This window comes from Phascolarctos cinereus, unplaced genomic scaffold, assembly GCF_003287225.1.
Source record: "Phascolarctos cinereus isolate Bilbo 61053 unplaced genomic scaffold, phaCin_HiC Scaffold_726;HRSCAF=1367, whole genome shotgun sequence".
In the NCBI taxonomy this organism is placed as follows: Eukaryota; Metazoa; Chordata; class Mammalia; order Diprotodontia; family Phascolarctidae; genus Phascolarctos; species Phascolarctos cinereus.
The window spans coordinates 421854840-421881902 of NW_027556098.1; the positions used below are offsets into that span (position 1 = coordinate 421854840).

Sequence of the window (27063 nt, forward strand, 5' to 3'; positions counted from 1 at the left end):
CTTCTAGTGTTAGAAGCTGGAACTCTCATTCTGGTGTGCTCTCCCCGGTATCGACCAGCTAGTTAGAATTCATATTTCCCCCGTGTCGTGATCAGTACCCCAGGATATTTATTAAGCAGACTTGGTGAGAATAAAAGTAAAAAACACATTCCCACTCTTCCCCTCCCCTCCTGTCCATCCTCTACTCTGCTGTCAAACTGGTCTTCCTGAAGTGCTGGTCTGATGGCACCCTCTGACCTAATAAACTCTATTTGGTCCCCACCATTTCCAGAAGCCAATAGAATGATAATAGTTCACTTAGCACGGTGAGCTTTGGAGGGTGCTTCATACATGTTACCTCAAGTGACCTTCACAACAGCTACCTCCCAGGTAGGTGCTATTATCATGACCATTTTACAGATGGGGAAACCAAGGCAGACAGAGGTTAGGTGGTTTGCTCAGTGTCCCACAAGCGTCAGAGGCTAGATTTGAACTCAGGTCTTCCTGACTCCAGGTCCTGTACTCTAACCACTGCGCCACCTTTCTGCCTCAGGTACATAAATGGAAACTCCTCAGTTTGGCTTTCAAAGCCCTCGATCATCTGGCTCTTTTACACCTTACTGCCAGCCTCCACCACCCAGTGGCACTGACCTCCTTGCTTTCCATCTCCTCGCTAAATGCATTCTCTTCGGGGTGCCCCATTCCTAAAAGGCTCTCCCTCCTCAACCCTCGTGACCCCTCCAAGATCATCTTCAAGGTGTTTGCCATTTGTCTCCCCCATTACGGCAGGTCTGTCTTTTGCCTCTCCCAGTGCCCGGCACACAGTTGGCACTTAATAAATGCGTTTTGCTTGGCTTGACCTCGGGCGCCAAAGCCTCGATCCCAGGTAGGCCAGTGGTTCCCCCCCCCCCACTGCCCCAGCCTTGCAGACCCAGAGACAGCCTCCAGGTGGGCACTGCCTCGGTGAACACGGGCGAACACGCCTGCATGCAGACTGCGCAGAAAGAACCTCAGGGCCCCTAGTGTTGTTACTGTTAGCGTTTGAATCAAGCCCATGCCTGCGGCCCCCAGTCACTTCCCGCGGCTCCGCTTTGCCAGAGCAATCACGTGGGGGAGGACGAGCCAATGGCAGGGCTGCTTCCCCCCACACACACACACCCTGGGGGACCTGCTGCGCCTCCCACGTGCTCCCTGCCTGCCCAGGAAGGGAAGACCCCTCAGAACCATGGGCCCTTCCCTGGCCGCCCTGTTGTGCCTCAGTGAGTCTGGGAGGGTGGGAGGGGCACGGGGGTCTGACCTGGGGGCGCAGAGGGGAAGGGGATAGAAAGGGAGGAGTCCGGGGGTCCTGAGCCGGGGGATGGGGCAGGCAGGAAGGGCTGGGGTCTGGGGCCCAGGGGAGCCGTGTCTCATCGGGGGCACTTTCTAACAGGATTCTGCGTGGTGCAGGCGTTGGAGACCTTCCGTGAGTCTTTCTCGGGCCCATCCCGGCCCCTGCAGCCCGGGGCGGGGGGAGGGGAGCGGGAGCGGGAGGGGCCCCGGGGGCGGGCCTGCAGCGGACTCGCGGACCCCAGGCCCCCGCTTGCCTTTGCAGACGACATGCCTCCGCCCGTGTTCGAGGCGGAGCCCAAGTACCCGGTGCCGCTGGGGCAGCCCCTGAAGCTGCACTGCACGGGGCCGCAGGATGCCGTGAGCTACCGTGTCTACAAGGAGGCCGTCGAGGAGCCCCTGAACTTCAGTGAGTCCAGCTGGGAAAGCAAGAGCTCCGTGTTCCACTACCCCAAAGCCGACCTGCTGCACGCCGGCCGCTTCCGCTGTGGCTACGAGTTCCACTCCTTCTGGTCCAAGCTCAGTAAGCCCCTGGACGTGAACGTGTCCGGTGAGAAGGCACCCCCCCGCCTCCCCCCCCTTCCCCGCAAGCCAAGGGAGGGCCGTGGGCCCCTGCCCTCCTCCCCTCCTCCCCAGGCCCACACATCCGCGCGCCAGGGGCCCTCCACTCGTGGAGGGGAGATGACCTCAGTGAGCCGTCGAGGCACTGAGGATTTTGGCCCGGGGCGCCTTTTGATCCTTAAGGTCAGTCCGCGGGTCAACCAGAATTTATTAGGCGCTTCCTGTGTGCCGGGCACTGCGCTAAGGCATTGACCAGCTTCTCGTTGGAACCCTGGAAGGGAGGTGCTGCTGTGATCTCTGTTTTACAGTTGAGGAAACAGAGGAAGACAAGGGTCAGTGACTTGCCCGGGGTCGTACAACACACACAGTGGTCACCGGCCACTCGATATATGAGCATCTGGTGAAAGAAGGCCAGAGGAGTGGGGTCTTAGGGGGCTGAGGGTGGAGCCTTGGGAACCGTGGATGGGGGGCAGGGGGTGAGGTGGTCCAGCCTAGGCTTTAGGTGGCTGAATGGGAGATGGACTGAAGCAGGGAGAGACCCGAGGCTGGCAGACCCCCACCCTCTTCCCCAAAACAGGCTGCTGGTGGGGGTGGGGAATGAGGATTGCCTCCGGGACCAAGGAGGGCATGAGCCCCACCATCCTCTGCCCAGCTCTTCAGTTCAAGTTCAGGGATCTTCAGTTCAAGGCACTGTGTTTAAGAATTCCAGTCACCTGGAGAATACCCAGAGGAGGGGGCTGGGTACGGAGGGGCTGAGGTCGTGCCACAGCCTGGAAAGGAGGAGGTTCCAGGGGCATGAGAGCTGTATGTGAAGAGCTGCGCCTTGGAAGAGAGTGGCACCAGGGACAGGATGGGAGAGGTGACCCAGGGGGCCGGATGTCAGGAAAGAGCTGTTCCGAGTGGGGAAGGCCGAAGGAGGAGAGACGGAGGGGGTCTGTGCCACAGACATCTACACAGAGAGGAGGAGCCTGGGAAACTGAGCCACAGGACTGACCCAGAGACAGGATTGAGTGAGGGGAAGGGCATTTCAGTTGTCCAGATCTGTGCTGGTGCTGGCTCAGGCTCAGTCAGGCTCATGCTCTCTCGCTCTCTCTCTCCACCCTTCTTTCTTTCTCTCTCTCTCTCCCTCCTTTCCCCCCACTCTCCCTCCCTCCCTTCCTCTCTCAAGGTGGGTTGGGAGTAGATTGTGATGGGCTTTAAAAGCCAAACAAGGTGATGCTGGAGGTGGGAGGGAGTCACTGGAGGGGTTGTTCTCCCTTTCCTTTTTTGATGGGGTCCAGACAGAAGCCCTCCTGGGACAAGTCCTGCTGGTATTCCTTTCTATTCATGGCTCTGTCCAGGCACTGTTGCCCTAGGGATGAAACAGGATTGTAGTTGAATAAAAGTGTGAGGAAGTAAGTCCATCCTTTCTAGACTCAAGGAAAACCATCTTCTGAGTCTGTGGCCTCAAGCTGCTGGTGAGATGATGTGGGCATCAGCCTTCTTTCTGTTCTCCCACCATTCTGACCTCCTTATCCAGACGCCTGGGTTTGGAAAGCCTTTCTTTCAGCGTAGTTTGGAGATCTCCAGAAACCCTACAGATCAGTGGTCTGTCTGGGCAGCTGGGGGCAACAGTGGAGTCTGCGCTATGATTTCCAGGTTCATTCCATGGGGAGAGCAGTCCAGGACTTTGTGGTAGTGGGGTTTGTTATCTGTCAGTCCATGAGAGATAGCTAGCTTTGGGTGTATCCTTCTAGCCACCTGGTCATGTCATTCTGGGCTCCATAGTCTCTCCCACTTCTTGTTGATCTACATTGAACACCAAGCCCAGACTCCTTAAAGGTAAACTTTCTGCAGTTTCTGGTGGCAAGAACCCGGTCTTTTAAGACACCATCAAAAACCCAAGGGTTTGCCTCTGAATGTTTAACAGCCAGTTCCTCCAAAAACACAGGACACACTTTTAAAGGTTAATTTCCCTTATTTCCATTTCTCCATCCCTTTCTTAAGTCTAACCAGTACACGCTGGCCCCAGCACCCCCCTGTATGAACCCCTCCACTTACAACAGCAGATCTGCTCAGCTCAACCATTTGTTCAGTGCTTCTGTGCCAACATATCGTTGGGTGTATTCACAAGGACATCACCCACAGGACGGCCCTTTGATTCCACTGTTGGGTCTCTGTCATTTCAGACTCCACCTAGCGGTGAGTCACTTTTGGATACATTCAGTACATCCCACATGTACCTGTTATCAGCTGTGATTAATGCTAGGTGAATTGGCATCTGCTTATTCAAAAAAAGTGTTTCTGTAAGATTTTGACCCGTTTGTCATGTATTTTAAGAATGTCTGTCCTCTTCCCTCCTTTTTCGTGAGGAAGCACAAAGCTTCCTATCACTGCTTTAGGGTGTTGGGCCCTGGATTTTGTTACCATTGTCCATTTTCCAGGTCTGAAAATGTTCAGCAAGACTGGTGTAGTTTAGGCAACAGCTGATCCAGTCAGGCTCTGGTCATTCAGTTTTGACTTCAGGATGCCAGTAGGTCTCTGCACATTCAGTCCCAGCCTTCTCCTTGACATCTTTACACTCAGTGTGTCTGTCCCAAGGAGGAGGAGGAGAAGGTCAATGGTTCAGTGAGACCCCTGGACTCAAGCTCTGAGCCATGGAGCGCTCTCCTTTCTTGGCCTACATTACTGAATCCAAATACTAAGTTGAAGTCCGTGGAGAAAGATTGCCCTAGATCAAAGAAACTTTTGGGTAGTACATGAGTGATTAACATGAAGTTTGGGCTCACTTTTAATTTGCAAATCTTATTTAATTCTATTTAGGAGATTTAAGGCTTGGTAGAGCCATACTGGGTTTAACCCTTCTCCCTGAAACAGGCCATGTTTCCTACTAATTACATACATCCTGCTGACGATGTTTTAAATTAAAAACAGCAAGTTATCATTGTTCTTATTACGGCTACTATTACTATTGGCCACGTGACTTTGGGCAAGTCCCTTCTGAGACTTAGTTTCTCCATCTGTAAAATGAGAGGTGTGGACCAAATCATAGCTAAGTTCCCTCTCAACTCTAAATCCTACGAGTATTCTCCACCCCCCCCCATCACCTTGGTCTGCCAACCTTCTGATTGCCCTTGCCTGGATATTGGTGGTACAAAGATAAGCAATCCTTAGGCTTCCTCTGCCTGAAGTTTCTAGTGGTTGGCAAACGTGCTTGCATGGGTACATAGGCAATAGAGGCCCCTCGTCCCAGAGCCCCATTGGGTTGAAGCAGCGTCTTCCTCATTGGGCCACCTAAGGGGCAATCATCCCATCATCTCCCTGGGCTGCTCCATCCTCCTCACTGACATGGCCCCCAAGCTGTAGAATTATGGACTATTAGATCAGGAAGAAACATTGGAGATATCCCAACCATCTCACTTCATCAGGGAAGAAATTGAGTTTCAGAGAGAACCACACAGCAAATGGAAGTGTGACAATTCTTTCTCCAGGCCTCCATTCCCCTGGATGGTCCCAGCCTGTACCCTCCTCCTTCTCCTCTTCCTCTTCCTCACAGAACTGGCCTCAAGCGCCTTCAAAGTCAATCTGAGGGTGTCAAGGGAGCTAGGGACTCTCATCTGTGCCCTTAGGAGAAGAGGATAGAGTTGGAAGTGATGAGGAAAGTGGGTCTTTCAGTCCATGGCCATACTCCTTGTTTCCAGGAGGAGAGGATAGACCCTCAGCTGTCCTTCTCCCTCACACAGTCCAGAACCAGGAATCCAGGAAGGGAGGAGATCAGCTCCCTCTGATTTCCATGGTCTCCTCTTACAGGCCTTTATGAAAAACCCCTACTGTGGGCAGTTCCTGGCCACTCGGTGCCCCCGGGCGGCAATGTCACCATTCACTGTAACTCCAGCGTGGGCTTGGACAACTTTGTCCTGTACCATGGCAAACTAGAATATGAATTCAAGGTCATTATGGCCCAGAGCATCAAAAAGAATGAGGCTGTCGTCATTCTGTACAACAAAACGGAGGATATGAACGGGAGATACAGATGCTATGGCTACATGAGTGGTGAACCTCATCATTGGTCAACTGCCAGTGACGTCCTGTTGCTAAGTGGTGGTGAGTAACCCCAGGAATGGAGAGCTGGCTGAGAATTTGCTTCCCCCACTGGAGGATTCTGGGTGGGATAAGGGCCTTAGCATCTGGTCCTCCACAGCCTTTCCCTCTGTTCCCGCAATAGGTCTTTCTTCTAGGTGGTGTATCATAATTCATCTTATCCATGTGGTCCTGGCCTTGGCTATACCCTGGGAGTCTTGCTGACCTAGTCCTAGCATGACCAGAATGGGTGCAGAGTTGAAGCCAGGAGACCCAAATCTGAGCACCTGGAGGAAGACAGACAAGGGTTCCAAGATCCCTCCTTCCCAAGTCCAGCTTGGGATAACCCCATGTGAAACCAACAATAAAGAGCCAATTGCATGTGCTGTGTGGCCTGTGTGTTTAGGTCAGGGGGAAGGAGCCTCACTGGACCAAAGGCTCCTCAGAGGAGGGAGAAGGGCATGGGGAGAGGACAAAAGTGGAAAGCTTAAACAAAGCACACAAAAGCTTCAAGATTTTTTATTTCTTTAAAGATAATCTTTAAAAAGCCTTTGACTCAGTTCCACACTCATGGCTTATCCATGAACTGCAAAAACCCAAGGATAGTGAGACTTCTAGAGCATTTCATGTTCGCATGGAAAACCATGCTCTGCTTTGAAATATATAATATTGTTAACAACCGAAATAGAAATGGAGTCAAGCTGGTGGAGGGAGAGGAAGCAGGAGCCAAACTCCTCCTTATCCCTTCTTCCCAACAATCTAGAAAGTGTACCAGGCCTGTTTCTGATCAGGAAAGCTACGGACAGGCTACAGTGGAAAGCTTAGGGAGAGAAGCAGAAAGGAGTGCGGGCTCTGGAGTGGGTCTGGTCAGGAGAGACATACCCAGCACCTAGAAATAGAAATTGAACTGAGAGAGGGCAGGAAGAGATCACAGGGGATCCCTGGGCTAGCACTAGGTGCAGGTCACATGTGGAGAGGAGCAATCAGGAGGGGTCAGTCACAAGTACGGGCCTTAGGTGTGTGCTGAGCAAGGAACAAATTACAGAAACAGAGCTGGGCAGCTCTGATCTCAGGAGCAGAAAAATAACTCACTCCTAGTCTTTAGCACAGCCTCTAAGCCTGCGATGGAATAACCATGCTGGAGTCCTAGCCCAAAGGAGAGCCAGCTATCCAGTCACTCTAGCCCGCCTTCTCGCAGAACTGCCCCAGAGGGTGAATGACTCCAGCTGCAGTCCAGTGCTACTGGAACTCTCAGCTGAATACAAGCCAATAGACCCAAACCTGGGTCAGGAACTTGAAGAACTCAAACCAGGAAGGCAGTGAAAAGACCTCTCTTTTAGACGTTATCACCCCCCACCCCCACCCCCAAAGTAAGCAGAGCCCAATTATCAAGCAAACACTTATTAACTGCCTACTATGTGCCCGCTACTGTGCTAAGCTCTGGGGATACAAAAAAAAAAGCAAAGCACAGAGTCTGCCCTCAGGAATCTCACAATCTGATGGGGGCGTAAAGTCCAAAGTCTGGAAAGAGTCTAGAAAGATGAGCAAATAACGAGTTAATAGGTACCAGGGAAGCTCAAGACACAAACACAGAAGGGAATGACTCGAAAACATCTACAAATAAAGCCTCATGGAAAAATGCAGCTTGGACACAAGTACAGCAAGAAATCCTAGAAGAATTCAAGCATGAGGTTTTGGTTTTTGTTTTTTAAAAGCTAAAAATTATTGTTGTTATTTGGTTTAGGCAATGGGGTTAAGTGACTTGCCCAGGGTCACACAGCTAGTGAGTGTTATGTGTCTAAGGCCAGATTTGAACTCAGGTCCTCCATAATCCAGGGCCAGTGCTCTATGCGCTGCGCCACCTAGCTGCCCCTAAAAATTATTATTAAAATAAAATGAGAGTGGTAGAAGAAGAAATTGGAAACAAAGTGAGAGTGATGGGGGAAAAAGATAGAAAAAAGAACGAACAGTTTGGGAAAAGGAACAAAACCATACTGAAGAAAATAACTCTTTGAAAATTAGAATTGGCCATTGGAAGCCAATGATTTTATAATACATCAAGAAATAATAAAAGTAAAAATTCTAGAAAAATAGAAGAAAATGTGAAACATTTCATAGGAAAAATAACTGCCCTGAAAAACAGATTGAAGAGAGATAATTTAAGAATCATCGAGCTACCTGAAAGCCAAGAACAAAAATGAAGTCTAGACATCATATTTCAGGAAATCATAAAAGAAAACTGCCCAGATAACTTAGAACTAGAGGGAAAAGTAGAAATAATTGAAAGAATCCATCAGTCACCCCCTGAAAGAAACTGAAAAACGAAAACTCCCAGAAATATCATAGCCAAAATCTAAAACTCCCAAGTCAAGGGAGAAAGAATTCAAGTACCAGGCTGCCACAGTCAGGATTACGTAAGATTGAGTATCTACAACCCTAAGTAACCAAAAGGCAGAGAATCAAGGATTATGATAAGGAATAACCTCCCCAGAAAAGCTTAGTATAATCTTACAGGGGAAATAGACCTTTAATGAAATAGAAGATTCCCCAGCATTCTTAATGAAAACTTGGCATATAAATATGGCATCAAGAGATGTATAAAAAAGGTCAATATTGGTGAGAAACCATAAGAGGCTACATAAGGTTTAAACTGCTAACGTTCTCATATCTGAAGATAACAGATGCATAACCTCAGAACCTTGTCATCACCAGGGATCTCAGAGGAGTCTAATTAAACAGGTCAGGTGTGATTCTGTTAAATTTAAATGATCTCAAAAAGAAGAATGGAAAGGGTGGTAAAGAGGAATTCACTGAGAGAGAAGGGAAGGGAGAGGAAATATGTTTTTGGGGGGTTTGTTGTTTTTTTTTTTTTTGGTGAGGCAATCGAGGTTAAGTGACTTGCCCAAGGTCACACAGCTAGTATGTGTCAAGTGTTTGGTCTGAGGCCGGATTTGAACTCAGGTCCTCCTGACTTCAGGGCCGGTGCTCTATCCACTGCACCACCTCGCTGCCCCAAGGGAGAGGAAATATGAGGGAAATTATCTTATATAAATGGGCTGTGAAATAAGGAATTTATACATTGGAGGGGAAAGTAGAGAGGAGCAGGAGACACTTGAACCTTACTCGCACATAAGCTGATTTTTTTTTTTGCTTTTTTTTTTTTAGTGAGGCAATCGGAGTTAAGTGACTTGCCCAGGGTCACACAGTTAGTAAGTGTCAAGTGTCTGATGGCGGATTTGAACTCAGGTCTTCCTGATTCCAAGGCCAGAGCTGTATTCACTGTGCCACGTAGCTGCCCCATCACATAAACTGATTTAAGGAGGAAAGAATACATATACACACACTGTTGAGTACAGAAACACATCTTACCCAACAAGAATATAGGAGAAAAAAGATTAGAGAGAGGGTGGATTAAGGGAGGCATTAGTCAAAACCAAAATAGACTCTTAAAAAGGGAAAGAAAAATATAAGAGATTGGGTAGAGGGAAATATATAATTAGCAATCATGAATGTGAATGAAATGAACTCACCCATAAAATGGAAGAGAATAGCAGAATGTATTTGAAACCAGAATGGAACAATATGTTGTTTACAAGAAACATTTGAAATAGAGAAATATACACAAAGTTAAAATGAGGGGCTTCAGCTGAAGTTAAAAAAAAAAGGCAAAGGTTAACAATCATGATCTCAGACAAAGCAAAAGTAAAATAAACCTAATTAAAAGAGAGAAACAGGAAAACTACATTTTGCTAAGAACGTAGACAATGAATTAATATCAATACTACACATATATGCACCAGATGGCATGCATCTAAATTCTCTCTTTTTTTAAGTGAGGCAATCTGGGTTAAGTGACTTGCCCAGGGTCATGCAGCGAATAAGCATCAAGTGTCTGAGGTCAGATTTGAACTCAGGTCCTCCTGATTCCAAGGCTGGAGCTAAAGGTATATCACCTGCATTTTATAGTATGATATATTTAATACTAAATATTATGGACTATAGTGTTGTTGGGGGGTTTTTTGGTATTTTTTTGTTTTTGTTTTTGTTTTTTTGGTGAGGCAATTGGGTTAAGTGACTTACCCAGAGTTAACACAGCTAGTGAGTGTTATGTGTCTGAGGCTAGATTGGAACTCAGGTCTTCCTGACTCCTGGGCCAGTGCTCTCTTCATTGTGCCACCTTGCTGCCTCCCCTCCCCCCATGCATAGAAATTCTTAAAGAAAAAGTTAAACTGCAAGCAAAACTGTGATCTTGGGAGGCCTTAATTCACCTGTCTCAGATCTAGATAAATCTAACCATAAACAAGAAAGAAGTTAAGGAGATGGATAGAATTTTAGAAAAATTACGTATGATAGCTCTCTGGAGAATATTGAATGGGAATAGAAAGGTATATACCTATTTCAACTGTGGATTACACTTTCACAAAAACTGACTGTTAGGGCATAAACAAATCTAAAGAAAGGCAGAACTATTAATGCATGTTTTACTGAACATAATGCAATAAAAATTACATTCAATAAAAGGCCTTTGAATTAAACATTAAAATTAATTGGAAAGTAAATAACTTAATCCTAAAGAATGGGTGGGTCCAAGAACAAATTATAGAAAAAAATCAATAATTTCATTCAGAGATAATGACAACAATGAGATAAAATGCCAACATTTGTGGAATGCAGACAAAACAGTACTGATGGGAAATTTTTAATCTCTAATTGCTTATATCAAGAGAGAAAGAACAGATTAATGAATTGGGCATGCAACTAAAAAACTAGAAAATCAATAATTTTTTTAAAATCCAATTAAGCACCAAAATGGAAAGTCTGAAAATCAAAGAAGTTAACAAAATTGAAAGTTAAAAAAAAAAAGCCCATCAAACTAATAAATAAAACCAGGAACTCGTTTGAAGAAGAAGAAGAAGAAGAAAATAGGTAAGTCATTAGCTAATTTTATCTTAAAAAGAAAACTAAATTGCTAGTATTAGAAATGAAAAAGATGAATTTACAACTAATGAAGAATAAATAGAAACAATTATTAGGAGCTATTTTATACAATTGTATACCAATAAAACTGACAATCTAAATGTAATGGATGAATATTTACACAAATATAAATTGTCCAAATTAACAGAATAAGAAATACAACACTTAATAACCCTATCTTAGAAGAAGAAATTGAACAATCCATCAATGAACTTCCAAAACCAGGTGCAGATGGATTTACAAATGCTACAAATATTTAAAGAATAAAAAATAATTAATTCCACTACTATATAAACTTTTTCAAAAAATAAAGAATCCTCCCAAATTCCTTCCATGACACAAATATGGTCTTGATACCTAAACCAGGGAGAGTCAAAGCAGAAAAAGAAAACTATAGACCAATTTCCCTAATGAGTTTTGATGCAAAAAATTTAAATAAAATATTAGTAAGGAATCTACAGCAATATATCACAAAGATCATATGTTGTAACCAGGGTGGGTATATACCAGGAATGCAGGGCTGGCTCAATATTAGGAAAACTATAAGCATAATTGACCATATTAATAACAAAAACAAAAATCATATGATTATTTCAACTGATGAAGAAAAAGCTTTTCATAAAATACAACCACTATCCTGTGAAAACATTAGAAAGCATAAGAATAAGTGGGGCTTTCTGTTAAAATGATAGGTAATACCAATCTAAAACCAAGAGCCAGCATCATCTGTGAATAAGACAAGGCAGAAGCATTGCCAATAAGACACAGGACTGAAGCAAGGATGCCCATTATCACCATTATTATTCAATATTGTACTAGAAATGCTAACTATAGCAATTAGACAAGAAAAATAAACTAAAGGAATAAACACAAAGAAGAAACCAAATTATCATTTTTGCAGATGATGCAACACTTCATTTAGAGAACCCTAGAAAGTCAACTAAAAACTAGTCAAAACAATTAACAACTTCAGCAAAACCACAGAATATACAGTAAGCCCACACAGATCATCTGCATTTCTGTATATTATTAACAAAATCCAGCAGGAATAGGAAGAGAAATTCCATATTAAATAAAGAATAGATAGTATAAAATACTTGTAAACTTGAATCTGGCTGGAGATCACAGAGATCTAATGGGTGAAAATGACACCTACAAATACCTCGGTCTCCTCCAGGCAAGATTCATTGAACATAAAGATATCAAGGAAAAGATGATGACTGAATATGTTAAGAGCCTTACCGGTCTCTTGAATCAAAACTGAGTGGAAAGAACCCATCTAAAGCAATGGACATCCGTGCAATACCAGTGTACTGTACACTTTCAGGACTGGAAAATGGACTGTTACTGATTTGGAAAGTATTCTGTCAAGATCCCATATGCTATGAATCCACACGCTCTAAGGCATCGCTAGAAGAGAAGAAAAGGATGTGTGTGTGCAGCTATCCTCAGAGAGTGTGGCAAACAGATGAAAAACTTCAGAGAAATACTTTCTTCAAACAGGCAGACGTCACTTTGCCAAGCCGTGGTTAAGGGCGGCTGATGACAGGGGGTCACTGAATTTGTTGAATGTAACCAAAAGGCATTTACTTTATTGGAGGTGCTTGAGAGCAGGGACGGTCTTTTGCCTAAGCACACCGGTGCCTGGCACACAGTAGGTGCTTACTAATGCTTGCTGACTAGCTCACTGACGCCAGTAAGGCTCCAGACGGAGTCTCTAAAGTAAGTAGGACCCTCCTTGGGTGACTGCAGGAATTCAACCAATGATAGGCTGACCCCAAAAAAGCTTCAAACAACGGCTGTCCAGAGGATTTGTTTGTGGAAATAGGTTTATTATGGCAAACGAGGGCGAGAAATCACAGATTCTTAACAGGCCCAGACTTAAAGATCAATATAGAAGAAAACAGAAAAAACTGAACAATGCATAACTGAAGGCTGTACAATATTAGCACCCACCGAATACCTGGGGCAGCTAGGGGCGCCATAGTGCACAGAGTCAGGAAGACACCTTCCTGAGTTCTAATCTGGCCTCAGACGCTTGCAAGCTGTGTGACCCTGGGCAAGTCACTTCACCCTGTTTGCCTCAGTTTCCTCACCTGTAAAATAAGCTGGAGAAGGAAATGGTAAACCGCTCCAGTATCTCTGCCAAGAAAACCCCAAATGGGGTCACAGAGAGTCAAGCACAAGGAAAACTACTGAGCAACACTGAATACCTAGCAAGACGTGACCCAGCCGCTAGGATGTCAGCCCTAAAGCTCATTATCTCCCATGGACTGAAAAACAACAAACCCCCATTCTACAAATAGAGACCTTCAGATCAGCAAGAGAGGGCCTCCAGTAAATTCTCATGAACCACAGCTCTGCCCCGGTCACCGGGGCAGAATGCACATTCCTCCAAACTGAAGAATGGTGTTTTTGATGCCGAGGATTCGCCATCTCTGAGCCAGGTGGAACAAGGAGCCCTAGTAAAGAAGAATGAGTGGGGGGAGCAGGTCAGCCCTGTAATCTCGTCCCTCATCCGCAGCCGGGGTTCTCTGCAGAGGCTTCAGATGAGCTTCAATCCCAACCCTTGTATTCATGTACAAAAAGGAGTCATTTATCCTCCTCTGCGATAGCCCAGAGAACGCGAAATATGAAAGAGACAGAGATTTGTCCCAGGGACGCTTCTACCTGAATGTCACCAAAAGGAAGGAAAGAAGGAGGAAAAGAGGGAAGGGAGGGAGGGAGGGAGAGGAGAGACAGAGAGAGACAGAAGGAAGGAGGGAAGGAGAGAGGAAGGAAAGAATGAAGCAAATATTTATTAAGCACCTCCCATGTGCCAGGCATTGTGCTAAGAGCTGGAGATACAAATACAAGCAAAAAGAAGGCTAGCCTCCTACCCTCAAGGAGCTTACACTCTAATGAGGAAAGAAAACACTCAAAAGAGAGCTGCAAAGCAGGGGGTTGGGATGGGCTGGGAGTGGGGGGTTGGGGGGATGAGGTGGGGGAACTGGGGGAGGAGATGACGGACCCGACAAAGGAAAGGGTTTTCATCCAGAGGAAGTCAGGAGCAAGTCCCAGAGAGGAAGGTAAAAAGAAGTTCATAAAAAGTCAGCATGTTAATGAGCCCCTCCAATTATAAACAAGGGTGTGGGGGGTATATACTTTATACAAGACATTGACAGCTTTTAACATCTGACAAACTTACCAATGTTTAAAAGAAAACAGACTGGCTGAGCAGCAAAAGGGGAATCCCCCTCCCCCGGTCTTGGTGCAGGTCAGCCTCTCACAGGAGGAGGTTAGTGCCCCAGGCTCCTCAGAGGCCCCATACCACTTCAGTTCCTCACTTAGGGTTTGGTCCCTGCTTGAGATCCATCGGTAGATACAAAGAGAGGCAGAAAGCTGGAGGGTGTGATGTCCACATAGAAAACTGTCCTTTTTTAATTAAGCCACCAACACAATCATGTCAGGAGGACCGACAGAGAGTATGGGCTGCACAGTCGTTGACCGTCTGCAGCGACCCTGGTGGATGAGGATGTTGGACACGTCCCAGGCAGCTGACTTAACCACTGGCCCCCCGTGTCACTCAGCTTAGCAAGTAGCTGGTAACAGCCTCCAGCTTCCTGGGCAGAGAAGTGGGCGGGGACTCATTCTGAAACCCTCAGGGGTGAGTCAGCCCCCAGCAAACTCCCAGGTGGTCACCCGGAACCAGGAATGGGGATGGCTCATGTTCCATTGAGGGGGAACAGAGGAAAAGGCTTTAGCTACAGACATACCTGCAGGAAATCAGAGATCCTCCAGTAATAGCCCAAGAGGAGTCCACAGACTTTCTAATACCACCCAAGGAATTCCAGTGTAGCCCCTGAGGGTTTCCAGAGAGCCTGCTGTCTGCGTCCTCCCTCCAGTCCCTCCAACCAGAAAGGTATGAAATCAAAAGCATCACGGACTGCTAGAGACAGCTGCTTGGCCTACAGTGGGCAAGACCTGAGTTCAAATATGAGTAAGTTCAAATATGAACTTATGCACTTACTTAGCTGTATGGACCCTGGACAAGTCACTTCATCTCATAAGATGGGGATAATAATAGCACCTATCTTACCTGGTGCATACTAGGTGTTATATGAATGTTACGTGCAATTATTATTCTTGGGGTCTCTACCTCCTGGGACAGGACCTTCTCTAGTTCTCCCCCCCCCATGTTTCTCTCTATAGAAACTAGGGGTGGAAGGGGGTGGGTGAGGAAAGGGAAACCCTTAGACTTCAGGGGTCCACCAGACTCTCCAAAGGAGCCACATCCCCAGCGACTACAAGCCAGAGTCTCATCTCAGTAGACAGGAGAGAAGAGGGCAAGATGCTTGCTCCGGACAAGGACAAGGTGCTCTGACTCATACTTTGATCTGGGTGCCTGCCAATCTATGTTGATTGGACCCTGTCTGCCTGCAGTGAATGGTAGCTTCAACTTTCTCTCCCACTCCCTCCTCTCTCTCTCTCCCCTCTCCTCTTCTCTCTCCCTCTCTCTGTCTTTCTCTCTCCCCCCTCCCTCCTCTCTCTCTTGCTCTCTCTCTCTCCCCTCCCCTCTCCTCTCCTCTTCTCTCTCTCTCTCTCTCTCTCCCTCCCTCCCTCCCTCTCCCTCTCTCCCCATATTCCCCCAACTCTCCCTCACCAGAGAATGATAACATTTGTCCCTACAATCTTGCACAAGGGGCTACACAAAGACCCCAACACCCCAATAGCCGCCTACGCGATTCTATTCCGTGGAATAGACATTGACAGACCGTGCTACTCCGCAGCACCCCCTAGTGAACAAATGTAGACATGATTGATCAGAGCCCTTTTCCACGCAGGGAGGCTGCCTAAGGCTGGGAAACCTGCCCCGAGAGGGATACTGGGCAAGGGCAGAGACAGCTGTTCAGGACCACCAGTCCCGCCCTGGACTTCATGGCAATCCCCTGGGCCTGGAGAAGGGGGCGGGGGGGAGAGAAAGTGAATTCTGGAGGAGAAAGGACTTCTAGGGTAAATGGCTGAGGGGCTCCAGTGTCTAAGATCTGGGCAACTCCGATCCAGAAAGAGTCCGATGGAAGGGTGGGTGCAGACTTCCATTCGATTGGGCTGCGCCCTCTTCCCTAAACTTCCCCTTCCCCTCCTAGAGCAGTCCATGAGAGAATGGGGATAGGGAGGATTGCTGGGGGCTGGGTGATAGGGGTCAAGGAGAAGAGTGGGGAGGTTGAGAACCAAGGGAGGGCACCTAGAACCCTGGGCTCTGACTCCCTTCCAACATATTGCCTAGACCCTAGACCCTTCTTCAGGGCTCTGTGATTTCCCACAGGCACAGCATGGATCCCCGTCCCCTCCCCCAGATCACCCAGCCTGACCTCAGGTTTGTGCCCTCCAGAAACCCTGCCCCCCTGGCCTCCTCCCTCCTGCCCTCCCCTTCTCGGGCAGACCCATCCTCTCTTGTCCTGCTCACAGAGCTGCCCACAAGACATCTTCTTCCCTTTTTTAGAAGTCATTCGGTGGTGATTTATAGGGCTGCTGCTGCTGAAGGCGAAAAGGGGGGGGGAGGGGAAGAGAAGAGGGGAGAAGAGGAGGGGAGAAGAGAGGAGGGAGGAGAGGAGTAGAAAGGGAGGAGAAGAGAGGAGGGGGAGAAGGAGTGGGGAAAGGAAGGGGAAGAGGAGGAGAGGAGGGGGGAGGGGAAGAGAAGGGGGGAAGGGAGAAGAGAGGAGGGGGAAGGGAGAAGAGAGAGTGGGGGAAGGAAGGGAGGAGGAGGAGGAGGGGAAGTAGAAGAGGAGAAGAGAGGAGAAGGAGAGGAGGGAAGGGAAGGAGGTTGAGGAGGAGGCGGAGGACGAGGAGGAAGAAATGGGGAAGAGGAGGACTCTCTTAGAAAGGGTCCCGGGGCTGTTCTTGTGCTCTGCATCATTGCCATGCCCCCCAAGGTGACAAATTAGCCCAGCGCAGCCCGCCAGCCTCGGGCTGTGGGGCGGGGGCTCCGCCTTGGCTGTCCTCCCACCTCCCTGTGGTTCCTGCCCTCACTCTACAGTGAGTTAACAAAACGTGCACATTTGGGGGGGAGGGCGCGGGGAGGGCCCCCGAGCGCCCCCTCCCTTCCTGGGCAGTCGGCATTCTGCGATCTCTGCGCGCCCAGCCCAGACTACAAGTCCCAGCAGGCTCCGCGGCGGCGGCGGCGGCGGCGAGGGGGCGCGCACGGCGTGACGCAGACAGGCGTGGTGCGACGGTGAGTGGGCGGGCCCCATGAGCCGCTACGCGCTGCCGCTGTCGGTGGCCGGGACCTTCCTGGGGGCCGCCGTGCTGCTCCGGTGAGTGGGGGGCTGCGCTCCGGGCCCCTCGCGGGGGGAGGAGGGCTGAGAGGCCGCGTGACGTCACCGTGTCCCCCGCCCCCTCAGTTTCCCCCCTTCGCCCCATTCTCTGCTTCCTGCTCTGTGAAATGGGCGCCATGCTGCACATGGATCCCTGGGGGCGTGACAGTCTCAGTTTGCGCCTGGACCCCGCAGAAAGAGCCCATTTTACAGATGAGCCAGTGGAGGCCCGGGAAAGTTGAATGCTGGGTTGGAAGCCAGATGCCTCCCCCCCCCCAAGAGGCCAGGGCTTTCTGCAGCCCTTTCCGAGGTGCCCCCTCCCAGTGACCCAGGCCAGGAAAGGACAGAGGGGTCAGCGAAGTGGGCTCGGGACCACGGGCCCATGTCAGTTACCCATAGAATGATAATTAACGATGATCGCAGCTAACCTGCAACGTGAGGGCTCTCAGAGCGCCTTGCAAGCATCACCTCATTGCATCCGAGGACTGTTCTTATCCCCATTTTATAGGGGAGGAAACCAAGGCAGAGGGGACGTGGGAGCTACTGTGATTTCCTTGACATAGGGAGCTCCTCCATGGGGAACCTTTTCTACCAATGCAGATTGGCACCTCCTAATCTCAGAGAATTGCCTAGATCCTGTCTCCCCCCATAGAGATCAAAGAGAGGGGCATAAGATCCATTTGAACAGAAATGTTTATGGCAACTCTTTTTGTGGTGGCAGAGAATTGTAAACTGAGGGGATGCCCATCAGTTGGGGAATGGCTGAACGAGTTGTGGTACATGACTCTGATGGAACATGATCGTTCTGTAAGTATTGTGCAGTACCATTCTGCTGTAGTATTGGAACTGTATCACCTTGGTGATGTAGATATTGTACAGTAGTGTTGTACCATGGAATGCTGTGCTGTAAGAATTGTACATTCCTATTGGACTGTACTTTTGGAATACTGTCCTGTACTACCTTGGTGTTGTAAGTACTGTATAGTACTGTTGTACCGATAGAGACCACCTTGGTGCTGAGGTCCTTTCTCCAACTGAACTGGCAAGCATTCAAACTGTGCTTCAGAGAGCACAGCTCAGATGGGCTGGCCATGTTGTTTGAATGGCAGACAAACGCTCACCGAAAAGACTGCTTTATGAAGAACTCACACAGGACAAACGCTCCCATGGTGATCAGAAGAAGCGATACAAGGACGCTCTCAAGGTCTCTCTGAAGAACTCTGGAATTGATTGTGTGCTGTGGGAGACGCTGGAACAGGGCGGCTCAGCATGGCGTGCCATCGTCAGAGACGGTGCTGTGCTCGAGCACCGTGGGCAAAGCAGAATTGAAGTAATTCAAAATGAGACATGCGGAATTAGAGAATCCAGCCCAAATGTGCACACACAGTCCGACACGTCACCTGACTCTAGCATAGTGATGTGATTTTGGTCCTCGTTGAGAATGAAGGACAACCAACCTTGGTGCTGTAAGTATTGTATGTTACTGTTGTACCGTACTGTTGAAATATTTTACTGTACTATAATACTCTTGTGCTTTGAAAAATGATGAAAGGGACTATTTCAGAGAAACCTAGGGAGACCTAGGTGAACTGAGGCAGAGGGAGGTGAGCAGGACCAGGGGAACAATTGTATAACACCAGTGATACCATAAAGATGATCCCCTTTGAAAGCCTTGGGAGCTCAGGTCCCTTATGTAGTGACCCACCCAGGTTCCAGAGGAGGTAGTGATGGCCCCAGGTGCAGGTGGAGTCTCTGTTTCTGAACACAGCCATGGTGGGGATTTGTCTTCTTTCCTGTGTTTGTTACAAGAGTTTCTTCTTTCTTTTTTTTCTTTTGAATTGGGGATGGAGACGAGAAAGAAAATAAATTCTTGTTTACTGAAAAATAAAATTGAGTTGCCAAGAGCATTGGTGTCAAACACAAACAAAAATGGGACCGCTAAACCATATATAGGGATCCCTGCTGGCATGTACTGGCTTAGAACACCATCTATTCACATCATCTCTGCTGTGCTTCATTTTTAGTTCCTTTGCTCTTCATTTCCCAATTACATCCGAGTCTGGTTCACAGACACCAGCAGAGCCCTGTGGCTGCCAGCTCTGGCCTAGAGTACTGAGGGGGTCTGGCCCAGCCAGTATGGGTCTTGCTGATGCCAAAGCTGGCTCTGTCCACTGCAGAGACGTGCCGCTGCTCCCCATTCATAACAGCAGCAGTCATGAGAGTGAGAGGCAGCAGGGTATAAAGGACTGAGCTGCGTGAGTGACCCTGAGCAGTCACGGAGGCCCCAGGTGCTCTGCTCCAGGTAACATTCTAAGACTGGAAGTTAGAAGAGCGGTGTTGGCCTGCCTCAGAGGAGCCTGTTGGTCTCCTTGGAGTTCTTCGGCCAAGCACGATTGTTGTTATCATGGCCAGTAACAGAAGAGGGAGCCAAGTCTAGAGGGCACACCAGACTGAGCCCTGATGGGGAAATACAGAAAAAGTCACAGGGAGTCATTTGTCCAGACCGGGAGGATGGGCAAGGAGCACACAGAGTGCCGTGGAGAGACTGTGTCCAAGATCCTGGGACATCCCCAGACCCTCACCAGGACAGGTGCCAGCCAGGAGTGCAGCCGACAGTACGTGGGAGGCCCTGGGCTGCACCCTGAGAGAGGAGTTCAAAAGCTCAGGAACAGAGTAGGGTCGCCATTCCAGCATCCAGCACACTCTGAAACCTGCAGTGGAATAACCAGGATGGGAATCCCAGGCCAAAGGGAAGCCGACAGTTCTGTGGCTCTGACCCAGCAGAGCCTGACAGCTGCTGACAAGGGTGGAGTCCAGCAGCATCTACTGTTGCTTGACCAAAACCCAGGTCAGGAACTTGCAGAGCTCAGACTAGAGGTCAGCAATCAGACTTTCCCCTGCATCAGACCCCCTTGGAAGTTCTGAAAGCTGGCTGTCCCTGAGATCCTAGAACAGCACAACACTCAATACCTCAAGAAAGCAGCCAGCCACAGAGCCATCCCAGACCTGCCCACCAAAAATGTGGCAGATCCCAGCTCTGACGTCAAGTCTGAAATCAGAAAGTAGGCTAGGAGAATGAACAAAGAAATCATAGAAAATAATAATCATCCCACCGTAAAAGCTGGTATGATGAGCAGGACACTCGAGACACAAATCCAGAAGAGGAGAATGATTCCAAAACGTCTGCAAGCAATGAGTCAGGAAAATGCAGCCTGGGCACACATTTAACTGGAATTCCTGGAAGAGGTAAAGTAAGGGTTAATTTTTTTTTCATAAATAGAATGGGAGCTCTACAGCGGGAAAATGGAAGAGAAATGAGAGCTATGGAAGAAAGAAGTGGAATTAATCTTGGCACAAGAGGTACAAAGCCTTGCACAAACTCCCCCAAAATTAGAATGGACCAAAGAGAAACCAGCAAGTCTAAGAGACAAAGAGAGATATTATAACAAACCCTAAAGGCTGAAAATACAAAAGAAAATGTTAGGTGTCTCAAAGCAAAAACAGTAGAATCATTGGACTTTCTGGACACCATGGTGAGAGAGACAGAGAGAGAAAATACGCCTAGACCAGAGGGTAAAGTGGAAATTGAAAAAAATCTATTGGTTACTTCCTCAAAAAAGCCCCCAAACAGAAACACCTAGGAGTATTGTAGCTAAAATGCAGCACTTCCAGGTTAAAGAAAAAGTACTACAAGCAATCAGAAAGAAAGAATGTAAGTGACTGAGGAGCCAGTCAGGATCACACAGGATTTAGCAGCTACCACCTTCGAGAAGCAGAGAGCTCGGAATATGATGTTCAGAAGATTTGGGCTTTTAGCCAAGAGTAACTTACCTACCCAGCAATGCTGAGCATAATGCTACAGGACAGGTGTGGGGAGCGGGGATGGACCTCAATGAAATAGGGGACTTCAAATGTTCCTCATGAAAAAATCAGAGCAGACATAGCGAGTTTGAAGTTCAAACACAGATGTGAAGAGAAGCATGGAAAGGTCCCCACGGCGATAAGGGACTTAGCGAGCGTCGGCTAGCTACATTTCAGATATGGGGAGATGACCCATCGAACTTGATCTGGGGTCAGAGAACACGTCTACTTAGACAAGGTCTTGGAGGGGTGGCTAGGTTTTCCTCATTTACTTTTTTTTTATTTAAAATTTTTTTTTTAATTTTGAGTTCCATATTCTCTCCCTCACTCATTGAGAAGGCAAGCAATATATCAGATCTACACGTGAAGTCATGTCACACATTTCCATGTTCATCATGTTGCAATAGCAAGAGCAAGAGAAGAGGTGAAAAGCAATGTGCCTCAGTCCTCACTCAGTCCATCAGCCTTTGCTCTGGGGTCGGGGAGCATCTTTCATCATAAGTCCTCCAGAATTGTCCCAGATCGTGGCGCTGCCAAGTCATTCACAGCTGATACAACATTGCTGTTACTGCTTCAGTATTCTCCTGGTTCTGCTCACTTCACTTTGCATCAGTGCATGTAAATCTGGGTTTTTCTGAAATCAGCCTGCTCATCATTTCTTATAATACAGTCATAGTATTCCATCAGAATTCATACCACAGCTCATTCAGCCATTCCCCAGCCACTGGGCATCCCCTCAATTTCCAGCTCTTAGCCACTACAGGAACAGCAGCTAGAAATATTTACGTACAAATAGGTTCTTTCCTTTCTTCTTTGATCTCTTTGGGATACAGCCCTAGCAGTGCTATTGCTGGCTCACACAGCAGAGGGATACACAGCTTTATAGCCCTTTGGACATAGTTCCAAATTGCTCTCCAGAATGGTTGGATCAGTTCACAACTCCACCAACAATGCATTAGTTTCCCGGTTTTCCTGCATCCCCTCCAACATTTATCATTTTCCTTTTCTGTCATATTTGCCCGATCTGGTAGGCATGGGGGGATACCTCAGAGTTGTTTTCATCTGCCTTTGATCAGTAGTGATTTTTTCACATGACTATTGTTAGCTTAGATTTCTTCTGAAACCTGCCTGTTCATATCTTTGAGAGGAGCTGAAGAGTCCTGTTGCTTGGAGCCCTGAGAACATTCTGTCCGTCTCCCCACAGGGACTCGGTTAGCGGCGGGAGCTGCCCCAGCAAAGCCACCATCCATGGGAAGACAGTCATTGTCACGGGGGCCAACACTGGCATCGGGAAGGAGACTGCCCGAGAGTTGGCCCAGAGGGGTAAAGTCGCCAGCCCTGAAGGCTCAATCCTGAACCCCCTCCCAGAGAGAAGCTAGGCATGGGGGGCAGGGAGCCCTGGACTTGGAGTCAGGGAGTCCTGTGTTTGAATCCTGCCTCAGACACTTGCTAACAGTTGCACCCTGGGCAGGGCGCGTCATCTCTCTGTGCCTCGGTTTCCCCATCTGTGGAATGAAGGGGTTGGACTCAGTGGCCTCCGGGACCCTTTGCAGCTCCAAGTCTGTGATGGGCAGGGGAGACGTGGCGTGTTCCTCAGTTTCCTCATCTGTGAAATACAGAGCTTAGCCTTCAGGGTCTCCTCTGTTTATCAGATACTAGGATTTCAGGGTTGGAAATTCCTGTGGGGGCATCTAATTCCTCTGGTACTTGAAAGACCAGCCCCAGCCAGTCAGACGGCCTTTGTTCAAAGACCTCTCATAATGGGGAGCTCACTACACCCCAAGGCCTACTGCCGTTCCATGGGGGTCAGATCTATCGGCCGGCATCAAGAGATTGTGGAAATGGAGGTAGAAGGGGCCTCAGGCCTGCACGGGGTCACCCAGGTGGCAGTTTGAGCCCAGGACTTCCTGACTTCTGAGTTCAGGACTTGTATCTGCCATGTGCCCCACTCTTTGGAGCCTTCAGAGGGGTCTTTGGGGGGTGGAGGGTGACCCTGGGTAAGTCCCTTCTCCTGTGTAAATGAGAAAGGGGGTATTTGGGTTTGGTGTCTGAGTGCCTTTTCCAGCTCCAGTTTCTGAGTCCCGTCTGCTCTTGAGTCTGTGCCTCAGTTTCCCTTTTTTCTTTCCAGGAGGCCGCATCATCCTGGCCTGCCGGGACTTGGACAAGTGTGAGGCAGCAGCCAAGGAGATCCGGGGAGACACTCTCAACCACCGCGTGGACGCCCGGCGCCTGGACCTGGCCTCTCTGACGTCCGTCCGGGCCTTTGCCAAGAAGATCGTGGAGGGTAGGAAGCCCAGAGGTGGGGCACGTGCAGAGAAGGGACAGCCTCGCACTGGAATGTCCCAGACCGGCTGTGTGACTCAGCCCATGTTAATTAACCTCTGGGAGCCTGCACGCTTCCTTGTCTGGAAGCTGGTGATCCTTGGGCTGCCGGCTCCCCTCAGCCCACAGGACCCCGGCTAGATCTGCGGCCTGGCCTCCTCTCCCCTCACTGCCACCTCCACCGGCCCCCTCGATGCCAAGAGCATGTGGTCCCCTGGTCAGAAAGGGGAGAAATAGAAGCTTGTGCGATTTGGGGTGAAGGCATGAGTGGCACTCACTTGTGCGTCTGCTAAGTGCGACACTGTAGCTGGCAAAGAGGAGGAGCCCCAGGCCCCCCCAGTGCTGGGCACTGAGAGGGGCCCAAGAGGAAGGGCCCTGGGGGGAGGAGAGGGAGGCCTGGGGGTTGGGCCAGAGTGCAGAAGGGGGCCAGGCCAGGCCGTGGAGGCCCTAAATGCCGGCCCTGATCCGGACGTGCACCGTGGGCAGCGGGGGGGACTGGGCAGGGGGGCCTGCTCGGGCAGGGCTGGGTCCCCGAGCCCTTCGGCCCTTTTCCAGAGGAGGAGCGTGTGGACGTTCTGATCAATAATGCTGCCGTGATGAGGTGCCCCCACTGGACCACCGAGGATGGCTTTGAGATGCAGTTGGGGGTCAACTATTTGGGTGAGTGGCAGCCCCTCAGGGGGGTCCTGGGGCGCCCCCGGCACTGAGGTGGGCTCTCTTATTAAGGACCGTGGGTGAAAGGTGGCCCAGTGGTGGCCGGGCACAGAGGGGGAAAATGACTGGGGGTCTCAGCCTCGCGGCCCCTCCCCTGCCAGGTCACTTCCTTCTGACCAACCTGCTGCTGGAGAAACTGAAGGCATCGGGGGCCTCGCGGGTCATCAACATCTCCTCGCTAGCTCACATCGCGGGCCACGTGGATCTCGAAGACCTGAACTGGGAGCGGCGGCCCTATGAGGCCAAGGCCGCATACTGCCAGAGCAAGCTGGCGGTGGTGCTCTTCACTAGGGAGCTCAGCCGGCGGCTGGAAGGTGCGCCTGGGCTCGGGGAGGAGCCTGGTAGCAGGCCTCTGCGCCTGTCAGAGCTGGGGGGGAGGCACCCAGAAAGGCCGGGGCACTTGGGCAGGCGGGCCGAGTCTGCAGACGTTCACGATGCTCGCGCTTGTAGAAATGCTTCCACTTCCCCAACCCCCCGAGGTCCCGTTTATAAAGCCTCTGGGATCTACAGAGCGCTTTCCAGTGGACAGACTGCCTGCCTGCCCGGGGGAAAGCCGGGAGCCCGAGGACGGGCCCCGAGTCTCCTCCTCTGCCCCTCCCCCGACTCTCACAGGGACACGGGTCACTGCCAACGCCCTGCACCCCGGGGTGGCCAGCACTGAGCTGGGCAGACACACGGGCATGCACAAGTCTGTCTTCTCCAGCACCGTCCTTGGTAAGTCCTTCTTCCTCAGGTGTTTGCAGGAGGCCCGGCTGGTCCGCGTGCACCATCAGCTTGCTTGGCCCTTCACTGGCTGGGGGGGTTGGGGGGGAGGTGTCCTTAATCGGGTGTCTTCCTCTCTCAAAGCCTCAGATTCCCCACCTGCCAGACCAGGGGCGTCATTTGATGCCTCTGACCCTGTGTCCCTCTGTGTCCTGACCCCAGGCCCCTTCTTCTGGTTGCTGATAAAGACGCCCAAGCTGGCGGCCCAGCCGAGCATCTACCTGGCTGTGGCTCCAGAGCTCAGTGGGGTCTCGGGCAAGTATTTTAACGCCTTCCGCCAGAAGGACCCAGCTCCCCAGGCTCAGGACGATGAGGCAGCTCAGAAGCTTTGGGCCCGCAGCGCTCGGCTCGTGGGGCTGGAGGAGGCCGAGGTCCCAAAGGCAGCGTCACCTGGGAGAGTCACTGACACGCGGAGCTCATGACCCCTATCTTGGGCACCAGGGTCCCCGTCCCACACCCGTCGGGTTTAGTGCTGGTCATCCCCTAAGATCCCTCCTGCCTCTGATGTTGTGCAGGGCCAGGCCCGGGGGAGGGCCCAGGCCAGCCCCTTTTCTTCCTCATCTGAACATCAGGGATCAGGTCGGCCATGCTGTCCCAAGGCTCCGGAGCCAGGGGGGCCCAGTCTGAAGGCCAGGGACCCCTCCTCAGAGGCGTGGTCCCAAGCGCATGAAGGCTGGGTGCACAAAGGAGCCATCCTACTGGAATACAGAGCGGCGTATGCTTAGACAGGTTATCAGATCCTGGCCCAAGAGCCCCTGCTCCCCACTTGAGGGATCTCCTGGGAGCCCCCTCCGGCCAGGACCCTGGCCACGAAATGGTTTTTAATTCATAATGGAAGGAAATGCTTGATTTCAGTTAAGAGTCAGTGAAAATAAAGATCCAGTGCTTTCCTCCAAGATCACTGATTCCCTGAAATCCATCCGTTGACCCCCAGGTTAAGGCCCCTTGGTCTAGGCTTTCAAGAAGTCTCGAGCTAGGAAGGAAGGTGAGAGACCGAGGCATGCAGGGGAAACCTGGAGAAGTACACCCCTCTGGCCAGCGGCCATGTTTGCTGCCCAAGAATAAGCCAGAGCCTCCGTTTCAGGATGGACTGAGAGGAGGCGGCCCTGGAGGACAGCCGGCTGCAGTCGGCCTAGGTAGAGTTCGGCCCATTTGGTCGCTGGGTTCAAGCTCCTTGGTCTGGGGCAGAGGCACTGGGGAGGGGTGGGGTGCTTCCACACATTGGCTTATTGGCTCGGCAGAGATGCTGCAACTCGATCGTTCAGTGCCTCTTGGCCAGATGGCTGATCTGCCCGGATTGCCTCCTCTCGGCCCAGCGGTCTCTAGCACACTTGGCTCACCCTCCAGCATCTGCCGCCCTTCCTGCATTTCCTCCCTTGAACGTGCTCTGGCTAGCCCCCTCTCCCCACAATGTACCCCCACCCTGGTGTGCACTGAGGCCACACGGGTGCCTTTGGGGGCATCTCGCCCAATGATCTCTACAAGTGTCCAAAGAACGCTCAGCTGGACATTCCTTCCCATGTGGGCAGGCAGGGAGCCCTCAGGAGGGGGCTGGCTCAGACCTGGCTCTGCCCCCTTCCCCTTTCTGTGCTTCAGGCTCCTTGTGTGTAAAATGGGGTGGGGGGGCCTTCCAGCCTCCAGAAGTCCTCAGAGCTGGATGGCCCCTCTTCCCCCTCCTTCCCCCAGCCGGCCCCCTCTGACTGGGGCCCTTCCAGCTTCAGCCCAGATGCCCCTCCCTGCCTCTAGGCAGCTCTCATCTGTGGGAGGCCCTCCCTTGGCCCAAGCTCTGAAAAGGGCAGCGACACCCCACTTATCAGACGGGCAGAGGGTGCAAACCTGGGCAGGATGACAGGCAGACAGGTTGGCTGCAAGTCGGGAGCCAAAAGGAGCTCAACAGATTGATGGAAACCATGGCCGACTCCACTGAGCTCATGGGATCCCTAATGTGGAGCTGGAAGATGTTGGGAAGCCAAGGCAGGAAGAGAAGAGGAGAAACAAAACCTCCTCGGGCCAGCTAGGTGGTGCTGTGGATGGAGCACCGGCCCTGAATTCGGGAGGACCCAAGTTCAGATCCGACCTCAGACCAAACACTTGACACTTACTAGCTGTGTGACCCTGGGCAAGTCACTTAACCCCAACTGCCTAAAAAACAAAAAAAAAAACAGGAAAAAAAGAAAAGAAAAGAAAACCTCCTCCACCAGGGCTTAAA

At 50.1% G+C, this 27063-nt stretch overlaps 2 protein-coding genes across 3 annotated transcripts; both read left to right on the forward strand.

Annotated features, from left to right (window-relative positions):
- The first annotated feature begins 1079 nt into the window (after positions 1 to 1079).
- LOC110220186 (platelet glycoprotein VI-like) lies at positions 1080 to 6299 on the forward strand. The gene is made up of 5 exons (XM_021004121.2): positions 1080 to 1238; positions 1409 to 1441; positions 1571 to 1855; positions 5656 to 5949; positions 6071 to 6299. The coding sequence occupies exons 1-5, from the start codon at positions 1205 to 1207 to the stop codon at positions 6148 to 6150; spliced, it is 726 nt and encodes a 241-aa protein (XP_020859780.1). The 5' UTR covers positions 1080 to 1204; the 3' UTR covers positions 6151 to 6299.
- A 10787-nt stretch (positions 6300 to 17086) lies between these two features.
- Positions 17087 to 25750, forward strand: RDH13 (retinol dehydrogenase 13). Of its 2 annotated transcripts, XM_078146034.1 has the most exons (8): positions 17089 to 17195; positions 17917 to 18002; positions 22261 to 22379; positions 23185 to 23340; positions 23934 to 24038; positions 24194 to 24406; positions 24705 to 24806; positions 25017 to 25750. In XM_078146034.1, the coding sequence occupies exons 2-8, from the start codon at positions 17992 to 17994 to the stop codon at positions 25274 to 25276; spliced, it is 966 nt and encodes a 321-aa protein (XP_078002160.1). In that variant the 5' UTR covers positions 17089 to 17195; positions 17917 to 17991; the 3' UTR covers positions 25277 to 25750. The 2 variants fall into 2 exon arrangements, with proteins under 2 accessions (XP_020859678.1, XP_078002160.1); XM_021004019.2 differs by lacking the exon at positions 17917 to 18002 and having other exon boundaries at positions 17087 to 17195.
- Positions 25751 to 27063: the final 1313 nt, after the last annotated feature.

Bases quoted from the DNA above. Each gene is read 5' to 3' on its own strand.
- LOC110220186 (XM_021004121.2), top strand. From the start codon at position 1,205: ATGGGCCCTTCCCTGGCCGCCCTGTTGTGCCTCA. The intron at 1,442-1,570 runs GTGAGTCTTTCT...TTGCCTTTGCAG, and splicing joins GCAGGCGTTGGAGACCTTCC to ACGACATGCCTCCGCCCGTG. The intron at 5,950-6,070 runs GTGAGTAACCCC...TTCCCGCAATAG, and splicing joins CGTCCTGTTGCTAAGTGGTG to GTCTTTCTTCTAGGTGGTGT.
- RDH13 (XM_021004019.2), top strand. From the start codon at position 17,131: ATGAGCCGCTACGCGCTGCCGCTGTCGGTGGCCGGGACCTTCCTGGGG. The intron at 23,341-23,933 runs GTAGGAAGCCCA...GCCCTTTTCCAG, and splicing joins TGCCAAGAAGATCGTGGAGG to AGGAGGAGCGTGTGGACGTT. The intron at 24,807-25,016 runs GTAAGTCCTTCT...TCCTGACCCCAG, and splicing joins CTTCTCCAGCACCGTCCTTG to GCCCCTTCTTCTGGTTGCTG.